Source organism: Babylonia areolata, chromosome 25, assembly GCF_041734735.1.
Source record: "Babylonia areolata isolate BAREFJ2019XMU chromosome 25, ASM4173473v1, whole genome shotgun sequence".
Classification (NCBI taxonomy): Eukaryota; Metazoa; Mollusca; class Gastropoda; order Neogastropoda; family Buccinidae; genus Babylonia; species Babylonia areolata.
In genome coordinates this window covers 40,218,822-40,230,453 of record NC_134900.1, presented here as the reverse complement: position 1 = coordinate 40,230,453, position 11,632 = coordinate 40,218,822, and the positions used below count along the sequence as shown (strand labels likewise).

At 48.8% G+C, this 11,632-nt stretch overlaps 1 protein-coding gene across 1 annotated transcript in view; it reads right to left on the bottom strand.

Moving 5' to 3' along the window:
• The window catches only part of LOC143299604 (uncharacterized), a 195,033-nt gene that overhangs the window by 19,521 nt on the left and 163,880 nt on the right, over positions 1–11,632 (bottom strand). The window contains exon 3 of the mRNA XM_076612892.1: positions 5,147–5,375. Coding sequence (XP_076469007.1) covers positions 5,147–5,375 — 229 coding nt within the window. The remainder of the gene's footprint in view (positions 1–5,146; positions 5,376–11,632) is intronic.

Here is an 11,632-nt window from a genome sequence, read left to right as displayed (position 1 = left end):
GCAATCGACCTGATCATTATTTTGATTTAATGAAATAATTTATAAATAGATCTCTCTCTCTCTCTCTCTCTCTCTCTCTCTCTCTCTCTCTCTCTCTCTCTCTCACGTTCGACACGTGCCCTCTTTGTAGGATACAACGCACACATCAATTACTAAATCAAAGCGATTTGATTTCATCAGAAAATAATAATCAAAACACATGCGAGGTTTATTGTTGAAGCGTACAATCAAAGGAAGACAATTTTGTTTTTCATGAGAACGAATATCAACTGACGAGATGAATTGCCATTATATACTGGTATAACCGGAATGATACAAATACAGAGCTATGGTCTGAATGTTGCCTTCTGGGGTTGTTTATTGGGTCAGAGGTATGGTCTGAATTATGCCTTCTGGGGTTGTTTATTGGGTCAGAGGTATGGTCAGAGTTATGCCTTCTGAGGTTGTTTATTGGGTCAGAGGTATGGTCCATGCCTTCTGGGGTTGTTTATTGGGTACGAGGTTTGGTCAGAATTATGCCTTCTGAGGTTGTTTATTGGGTCAGAGGTATGGTCTGAATTATGCCTTCTGGGGTTGTTTATTGGGTCAGAGGTATGGTCTGAATTATGCCTTCTGAAGCTGTTTATTGGGTCAGAGGTATGGTCTGAATGATGCCTTCTGGGGTTGTTTATTGGATCAGAGGTATGGTCCATGCCTTCTGAAGCTGGTTATTGGGTCAGAGGTATGGTCCATGCCTCCCGAAGCTGGTTATTGGGTCAGAGGTATGGTCCATGCCTCCTGAAGCTGTTTATTGGGTCAGAGGTATGGTCCATGCCTTCTGAGGCTGTTTATTTGGTCAGAGGTATGGTCCATGCCTTCTGAGGTTGTTTACTGGGTCTATATTTCTTGGTCTTCCTTACATTAAAAGTAATGAGGCATTTATTCCGACTGCAGACACTGGCGATGTCTTGTTAATTGTGCTTTTTCGTTCAGTCATAATTCTTGTGCTATATATATATATATATATATATATATATATTTATAATTTTGACACATTTAATTAGTGGCAATTGCACCCCATATCATGACAGGATCCTGCAGGCCCCACAGATGTATGCAGGGATCAAGCAGGCCCCACAGATGTATGCAGGGATCCTGCAGGCCCAACAGATGTATGCAGGGATCCTGCAGGCCCAACAGATGAATGCAGGGATCCTGCAGGCCTCACAGATGTATGCAGGGATCCTGCAGGCCTCACAGATGGGCAAGATAGACTGTGGAGCGTTCCGATCAAACCAAGAGGACACAAGGAGTTTGGGCAGAGAGGTGGGTGGGTGGGGACAGGGAGTAGGAGGCAGGGGGTGGAGGGGACAGGGAGGAGGAGGCAGGGGGTGAAGGGGACAGGGAGGAGGAGGCAGGGGGTGGAGGGGAGAGGCAGGGGGTGGAGGGGACAGGGAGGAGGAGGCAGGGGGTGGAGGGGAGAGGCAGGGGACAGGGAGGAGGAGGCAGGGGGTGGAGGGGAGAGGCAGGGGGTGGCGGGGACAGGGAGAAGGAGGCAGGGGGTGGAGGGGAGAGGGAGGAGGAGGCACGGGGTGGAGGGGAGAGGCAGGGGGTGGAGGGGACAGGGAGGAGGAGGCAGGGGCTGGCGGGGACAGGGAGAAGGAGGCAGGGGGTGGAGGGGAGAGGCAGGGGTTGGAGGGGACAGGGAGAAGGAGGCAGGGGGTGGAGGGGAGAGGCAGGGGGTGGAGGGGAGAGGCAGGGGGTGGAGGGGACAGGGAGAAGGAGGCAGGGGGTGGAGGGGAGAGGCAGGGGGTGGAGGGGACAGGGAGAAGGAGGCAGGGGGTGGAGGGGAGAGGCAGGGGGTGGAGGGGAGAGGCAGGGGGTGGAGGGGACAGGGAGAAGGAGGCAGGGGGTGGAGGGGAGAGGCAGGGGGTGGAGGGGACAGGGAGAAGGAGGCAGGGGGTGGAGGGGAGAGGCAGGGGGTTGAGGGGACAGGGAGAAGGAGGCAGGGGGTGGAGGGGAGAGGCAGGGGGTGGAGGGGACAGGGAGGAGGAGGCAGGGGGTGGCGGGGACAGGCAGAAGGAGGCAGGGGTTGGAGGGGACAGGGAGAAGGAGGCAGGGGGTGGAGGGGAGAGGGAGAAGGAGGCAGGGGGTGGAGGGGACAGGGAGAAGGAGGCAGGGGGTGGAGGGGACAGGGAGGAGGAGGCAGGGGGTGGAGGGGACAGGGAGGAGAAGGCAGGGGGTGGAGGGGACAGGGAGGAGAAGGCAGGGGGTGGAGGGGACAGGGGGTGGAGGGGAGAGGGAGGAGGAGGCAGGGGGTGGAGGGGAGAGGCAGGGGGTGGAGGGGAGAGGGAGGAGGAGGCAGGGGGTGGAGGGGAGAGGGAGGAGGAGGCACGGGGTGGAGGAGGCAGGGGGTGGAGGGGACAGGGAGAAGGAGGCAGGAGGTGGAGGAGGCAGAGGGTGGAGGGGACAGGGAGGAGGAGGCAGGGGGTGGAGGGGAGAGGGAGGAGGAGGCAGGGGGTGGTGGGGACAGGGAGGAAGAGGCAGGGGGTGGAGGGGACAGGGAGGAGGAGGCAGGGGGTGGAGGAGGCAGGGGGTGGAGAGGCAGGGGGTGGAGGGGAGAGGCAGGAGGTGGAGGAGGCAGGGGGTTGTGGGGACAGGGAGGAGGAGGCAGGGGGTGGAGGAGGCAGGGAGGAGGAGGCAGGGGGTGGAGAAGGCAGGGGGTGGAGGGTAGAGGGAGGAGGAGGCAGGGGGTTGTGGGGACAGGGAGGAGGAGGCAGGGGGTGGAGGGGAGAGGGAGGAGGAGGCAGGGGGTGGAGGGTAGAGGGAGGAGGAGGCAGGGGGTGGAGGGTAGAGGGAGGAGGAGGCAGGGGGTGGAGGGTAGAGGGAGGAGGAGGCAGGGGGTTGTGGGGACAGGGAGGAGGAGGCAGGGGGTGGAGGGGAGAGGGAGGAGGAGGCAGGGGGTGGAGGGGAGAGGGAGGAGGAGGCAGGGGGTGGAGGGTAGAGGGAGGAGGAGGCAGGGGGTGGAGGAGGCAGGAGGTGGAGGGGAGAGGCAGGAGGTGGAGGAGGCAGGGGGTGGAGGAGGCAGGGGGTGGAGGGGAGAGGCAGGAGGTGGAGGAGGCAGGGGGTGGAGGGGAGAGGCAGGGGGTGGAGGAGGCAGGGGGTGGAGGAGGCAGGGGGTGGAGGAGGCAGGAGGTGGAGGAGGCAGGAGGTGGAGGAGGCAGGGCGTGGAGGGGAGAAGGCAGTTACACTGAGGACGTGGGACAGTGCCAGAGATGGAGAGGCCGGTGAAGGAAGAAAGCAGAGAATTTAATGGGGGTGAACAGAGAGATCACATGTGAAGAGAGAGAGACAGAGACTGAGAGACAGACAGAGACAGAGAGACTGACAGAGACAGAGAGACAGAGACAGAGACACAGTGAGATACAGAGACAGCCGATCAGAAAGAGACACAAAGACAACACGAAACACTCAAGAATGACAGACAGGGACATAGGTACAGAGACACATAGATACAGACACATACACAGATACAGTGAGAGATGCAGCTACAAAAAGAGACACAGAGCCAGATCCAGACACACACGCAGGTACAGAGACACACAGACAAATACAGAAACACTTAGGTGCAGACATTGGTACATAGACAGGTGCAGAGACACACAGACACATGGACAGGTACAGACACACACAGAGACACACAGACAGGTATAGAGACATACAGAGACACGCAGACAAGTATAGAGACACATAGACAGGTGCAGAGACGCAGAGACAAATACAAAGACACACAGAGACATATAGACAGGTGCAGAGACACACAGAGACACATAGACAGGTACAGAAACACACAGAGACACATAGACAGGTACAGAGACACACACAGACCCATAGACAGGTACAGAGACACACACAGACACATAGACAGGTACAGACACATAGACATGTACAGAGACACACAGAGACACATAGACAGGTGCAGAGACACACAGAGACACATAGACAGGTGCAGAGACACACAGAGACACATAGACAGGTATAGAGACACACAGAGACACATAGACAGGTACAGAGACACACACAGACACATAGACAGGTGCAGAGACACACACAGACACACAGACAGGTCCAGAGACACACACACAGACACATAGACAGGTGCAGAGACACACATAGACACATAGGTATAGAGACACACAGACAGGTACAGAGACACATAGACAGGTGCAGACACACACAGACAGGTACAGAGACACACAGACAGGTACATACAGGTTCAGAGACACATAGACAGGTACAGACAGGTACAGAGACACACAGACAGGTATAGAGACACACAGACAGGTACATACAGGTTCAGAGACACATAGACAGGTACAGACAGGTACAGAGACACACAGACAGGTGCAGAGACACACAGACAGGTACATACAGGTTCAGAGACATATAGACAGGTACAGACAGGTACAGAGACACACAGACAGGTATAGAGACACACAGACAGGTACATACAGGTTCAGAGACACATAGACAGGTACAGACAGGTACAGAGACACACAGACAGGTATAGAGACACACAGACAGGTACATACAGGTTCAGAGACACATAGACAGGTACAGACAGGTACAGAGACACACAGACAGGTACAGACAGGTACAGAGATACACAGACAGGTATAGAGACACACAGACAGGTACAGAGACACACAGACAGATACATACAGGTTCAGAGACACACAGACAGGTACAGAGACACACAGACAGGTACAGAGACACAAAGACAGGTACAGAGACACACAGACAGGTATAGAGACACAGACAGGTACATACAGGTTCAGAGACAGACAGACAGGTACAGACAGGTACAGAGACACACAGACAGGTGCAGACAGGTACAGAGACACACAGACAGGTATAGAGACACACAGACAGGTACAGAGACACACAGACAGATACATACAGGTTCAGAGACACACAGACAGGTACAGAGACACACAGACAGGTACAGACACACAGACAGGTACAGAGACACACAGACAGGTACAGACAGGTACAGAGACATAAAGACAGGTACAGAGACACACAGACAGGTACAGAGACACAGAGGCAGGTACAGACAGGCACACACACACACACACACACACACACACACACAAAGAGCACTGACCAATGACCCAGTAGGACTTGTAGGCGAAGAGGGCACTGGTGAATGCCTGCATCAGGGTGGACAGGGTGAGCAGCAGCAGACTCCAGTTGGTGGCGTACAGGAACCAGCGCCAGAAGCTGCCCCCGAAATACTCGTTGGTCTCGAACACCATGTCTCCTACTGCCCAGCTGGTGAACAGCAGGGCCACCACCCCTCGGTACAGCAGGTACCACCGCTTCCGACACGGCCACTGCACACAGAGATAAAGTGTATAATAGAACGTGTAGCCAGATAGATAAATAGACAGAGTACAGCAGGTACCACCGCTTCCGACACGGCCACTGCACACAGAGATAAAGTGTATAATAGAACGTGTAGCCAGATAGATAGAGTACAGCAGGTACCACCGCTTCCGACACGGCCACTGCACACAGAGATAAAGTGTATAATAGAACGTGTAGCCAGATAGATAGATAGAGTACAGCAGGTACCACCGCTTCCGACACGGCCACTGCACACAGAGATAAAGTGTATAATAGAACGTGTAGCCAGATAGATAGAGTACAGCAGGTACCACCGCTTCCGACACGGCCACTGCACACAGAGAAGGTAAAGTGTATAATAGAACGTGTAGCCAGATAGATAGAGTACAGCAGGTACCACCGCTTCCGACACGGCCACTGCACACAGATAATGTGTATAATAGATCGTGTAGCCAGACAGATAGATAGAGTACACCGCTTCCGGCACGGCTATTGTAAACAGAAATAATGTATTATATATATATAACACGTGTATATAGATATATAGATAGATAAACAGGCAGGCAGACAGACAGACAGACAGACAGACAGATAGATAGATAGATAGACAGATAGACAACTAATGCTGAGAATGGTAACAAGAGAGACAGTTTCATGAATCACGAACACGGGGATGATACAAGGATGTCAAAAGCTGGGAGGTGGGGAATTCAGGAGACGTCTTGTGAAAGTCTGGGATGGGAATTAGAAATGTGTCTGCAGGGGAGAGGTGGGTGCAGGGGAGAATTACAAGGAAATGGTTATGGTAAGTATTCGACACTAACACTGACCAGAACGTTTCAGTCTGGGAATGGCATTGGGTGGATGGGGGTGGAGGTAGGGCAGGTTGGGCAGAACATTTGTGAAAAATAGTGACAAAGAAAAAAGTGACACACGAAACAAACAAAATCTTTCGGAGTGTGACAGACTAATGCCCAGTTTAATTTGTTCAACGTAAAAAGAAACGTCTTGTGAACTTAACTGGCAAAGAGGGACAGGGGGAAAAAAGACTGGTGGGATAATGAGACAGACATGGGAACAGACTGGTGGGATACTGAGGGAGACGTGGGAACAGACTGGTGGGATAGTGAGACAGACGTGGGAACAGAATGGTGGGATAGTGAGACAGACGTGGGAACAGACTGGTGGGATAGTAACAGACGTGGGAACAGACTGGTGGGATACTGAGGGAGACGTGGGAACAGACTGGTGGGATACTGAGGGAGACGTGGGAACAGACTGGTGGGATAGTAACAGACGTGGGAACATAGTGAGACAGACGTGGGACCAGACTGGTGGGATAATGAGACGGACGTGGGAACAGACTGGTGGGATAATAAGACAGACGTGGGAACAGACTGGTGGGATAATGAGACGGACGTGGGAACAGACTGGTGGGATAGTAACAGACGTGGGAACATAGTGAGACAGACGTGGGAACAGACTGGTGGGATAATGAGACGGACGTGGGAACAGACTGGTGGGATAATAAGACAGACGTGGGAACAGACTGGTGGGATAATGAGACGGACGTGGGAACAGACTGGTGGGATAATAAGACAGACGTGGGAACAGACTGGTGGGATAATGAGACGGACGTGGGAACAGACTGGTGGGATAATGAGACGGACGTGGGAACAGACTGGTGGGATAATAAGACAGACGTGGGAACAGACTGGTGGGATAATGAGACGGACGTGGGAACAGACTGGTGGGATAATAAGACAGACGTGGGAACAGACTGGTGGGATACTGAGACTGACGTGGGAACAGACTGGTGGGATACTGACAGACGTGGGAACAGACTGGTTGATAATGAGACAAACGTGGGAACAGACTGGTGGGATACTGACAGACGTGGGAACACACTGGTGGATAATGAGACAGACGTGGGAACAGACTGGTTGATAATGAGACAGACATGGGAACAGACTGGTTGATAATGAGACAGACATGGGAACAGACTAGTTGATAATGAGACAGACGTAGGAACAGACTGGTGGATAATGAGACAGACGTGGGAACAGACTAGTTGATAATGAGACAGACGTGGGAACAGACAGACGTTGGAACAGACTAGTTGATAATGAGACAGACGTGGGAACAGACAGACGTGGGAGCAGACTGGCTGATAATGACACAGACGTGGGAACAGACAGATGACAGGGACGGGAAGCAAAGTAGTGTGGATATTGTTTTCAGGGACCGGAGACAGTGCAGCCATTCTGCACGTGCAGTTTGTCTGACGGCTGTCCAGATACTACATGTGTTTCCAGACACTTCATGTGTTTCCACACACTTCATGTGTTTCCAGACACTTCATGTGTTTCCACACACTACATAGGAGAGTACTAAATAAATAAAGAAGGGGGAGAAAGAAAGAAAGGAAGAGAAAGAAAGAAAAGCAGGTTTCTTCCCATTTTCCACTTGACAGTACATTATTTTATTGTCTGCAAAGACAGACAGAGAGAATAAAAAATGGATTCCTTTGAAAGTAAACTTACTCAATCCATTTTCATTGTCTGGAAACTCGTTGGAGCACAGTTTGGGCCATCTCTCTGTGTAGATTGTGAAAACTTGTTTGAGCGCAGTTTGGGCCATCTCTCTGTGTAGATTGTGAAAACTTGTTTGAGCGCAGTTTGGGCCATCTCTCTGTGTAGATTGTGAAAACTTGTTGGAGCACAGTTTGGGCCATCTCTCTGTGTAGATTGTGAAAACTTGTTGGAGCACAGTTTGGGCCATCTCTCTGTGTAGATTGTGAAAACTTGTTGGAGCACAGTTTGGGCCATCTCTCTGTGTAGATTGTGAAAACTTGTTGGAGCACAGTTTGGGCCATCTCTCTGTGTAGATTGTGAAAATGTGTTGGAGCACAGTTTGGGCCATCTCTCTGTGTAGATTGTGAAAACTTGGAGCACAGTTTGGGCCATCTCTCTGTGTAGATTGTGAAAACTTGTTGGAGCACAGTTTGGGCCATCTCTCTGTGTAGATTGTGAAAACTTGTTGGAGCACAGTTTGGGCCGTCTCTCTGTGTACATTTAACGTCCAAAATGTGGACTTTGCATCAACGAAAAGTAAACAATTCACAATGGACTTGTGACTTGACACAATGTGTGGAGGAGTGGCGATGATGGCGGTGGCTTCTGGCAATGAACGGTTGGGAGACGTTTACCTCAGAAAAGGTGAGAGAGGACATGAAAAGGTTAGTTCTAAGGAGAGGGGTAAAATGGTACTCTTGCTATGAATGACTTTTTCCACGAATTTCCTACAGCGATATGGCGGTGCTAATTTCTTCATAATGTTGTACATGAAAACACCTTTTTTAAGCGACATGTGAGAAGAAAGGATAGAATGTTTAGTCCTATATAGTCATTAACTTAAAGAAAAAGGTTTAAAAAGAATGAGCTTCGGTGAACGTCTGTTTGTACTTTCGATAGGTTTTAAACAATTTTCACTAGCCCCGTCCCAGCATATTGAGGCATAGTCAGTATCAGCTTGGATGTATGCATGATAAAATAATTTATGTGTATGTTGATCAAATAAAAGGAAAGAGAGAGAGAAAGAGAGAGAGAAAGAGACAGACAGACAAATGGAGAGAGACAGAAAGAGAGAGAGATGTGGAAGACAGAGACAGAGGGAGACAGACAGACAGACAGACAGACAAATGGAAAGAGACAAAGTATCAGTATCGGTATCAGTAGCTCAAGGAGGCGTCACTGCGTTCGGTCAAATCCATATACGCTACACCACATCTGCAAAGCAGATGCCTGACCAGCAGCGTAACCCATCGAGCTTAGAGAGAAAGAGAGAGAGAGATATATGGAAGAGAGAGAGAGAGACAGAGACAGACAGACAAATGGAGAGAGAGAGACGGTGGTGGGCAGCAGATGATTGGCTTATTATCACCGATGCCTTGGGCAAAGGGAGACCGATTCCTCGCTTTGGAGATACCGGTGATTGTGTGTGTGTGTGTGTGTGTGTGTGTGTGTGTGTGTCTGTGTATGTGTGTCTGTGTCTGTGTGTGTGTGTGTCTATGTATGTATTAGTGTGTGTTTAGGTGTGTATTTGTGAATGTGTGTTTCAGAGCGACAGAGAGAGAGAGAGAGAGAGAGAGAGAGAGAGAGAGAGAAAGGGGGGATGGAAAGAGAGAGAGAGATAGAGCGAAGGTATGTGCATACGTGTGTGTATACGCGCGTGCATGTGTGTGTGTGTGTGTGTGTGTGTGTGTGTGTGTGTGTGTGTGTGTGTGTGCGTGCTTGCGCACGCGTGTGTGTGAGCGTCCGTGAATGTGCGTGTGTGCAGGCTAGCACGTGCCGTAGATATATATAATTCGCAGAATAATTCCTTCTCGTTTCACGTGAACAGATGCCATTGGAGGGTTCTGTCGAAGAAAGATAGAAAAAAAACACCCAGGACAGAGAGAAGTGAGAAATGAAAGAAACAGGAGAGGAAAGAGAAAAAAAACACCCAGGACAGAGAGAACTGAGAAATGAAAGAAACAGGAGAGGAAAAAGAAAAGGAAAGGATGAAAAGGAAACCATTAAAGAAAGGAACATGATGAAAAAAGAACACATGAGGAAAATGAAGGAAAATTGAAAGATGACAGTTATACAGAAAAAGATAAACGGAGAGAAAGAGGGGAGAGAGAGAGAGAGAGAGAGAGAGAGAGAGAGAGAGAGAGAGAGAGAGAGAGAGAGAGAGAGAGATTCAGATTCAGATTCAGATTCAGATGGTTTATTCATTAAGGCCAAAGCCCCATATGAACGAGGGACGATAACAACATTAGTGTATGTCATCAGAACTATAGCAATTAATCACGACATAATTATATCTCTTAAGTGAAAAGCTTTATATAAATATAGAGCCAAATTACGTATAAGTCCGTCATCTGTAGATGCCATCAGCAGATTAAATCGAAATGAACATGGATATATATAATATTTCTTTGGGATAAATTTTTCACGAAGAACACACAAAACGGGGCATTTCAAAACAAAGTGTACTTCATCTTCTATCGACTCTTTACACAATGGACAAAAGAGATCAGAATTGTGTACATTTTTATATCGGTACCTGTGAGTGTTTATTTCCGATATACCAAGTCTAAATCTTGCCAAAATGAATCTGAGATGTCTATCCATATTAAACAAGAGATAATTCTTCACTAAATGAGTAGAAACATAACCCCTGTATATACCAAACCTTTCACTAGACTGAATATGGTTTTCCCAACTCTGCCATCTACAATCTATCATACGCTGGCGAAGAGTTTGCAAAAATACATTATCTAAACCTACATTTTGGAAATACCAAGCATACCCAAACCCGAGTTCACAAATACATATTCGTACGTTTGAAACCCAGTTTCTTTTGCCTCTTAAGTCTAAGTCATATAACATGTTGTACGATTTTCTTGGCAGTCGATCTGCACTCATTTTCAGTAGCTTTAGCCAATAGCGAATACAACTGATTGCAGAGTTTATATAAACTGGATGTCTATTTGTTTCTCCATATACTAAATCGTTTGGTGTTTTCATATCAATACCCAAAAACCTTTTAAGTCCAAATAAATGTAAAGATTCACAATGCACAACAGCATTCTTATCCAAACCCCATAACTCTGACCCATACTGTACCATGGGCTGAATCTGGGCATCAAACACTCTAGTAAAAAGCTCTAGAGAATTATTATTTAACATGAAAAGTTTTTTCATAATATTTAGTAACTTATACTTTGCTTTACTAGACAAATCTCTGCAGGCAGCTACAAAACTCAAACGAGTAGAAAATATAATCCCAAGATACTTATAAGCATTAGCAACAGGCATAGCAATACCATCATACACCCATCTTTCCCTCGATGCTAAATAACCCCCATGTTAATTTTTAACTGCAATTCATTTGCTGAATTTTTCAAATTATTTAGTTGCGTTTGCAAACCTACAACTGTCTCTGAGAGCAAAACTACATCATCAGCCAGCAGCAAAATGAACAATTCCATAAAATTCACAGTAAATCTAGCACCATGTCTCCCTTTATCAATTAGAGAGAGAGAGAGAGAGAGAGACGCACACAGGCAGATAGACAGACAGACAGAAAGAGACAGAGAAAAAGAGATACAGAGACCGACCGAATGACAGGCGTTACAAGAGTCTTAGTATGAGAATACATATATATCATATATATTTAATGAGCATCTCGAGAGAAC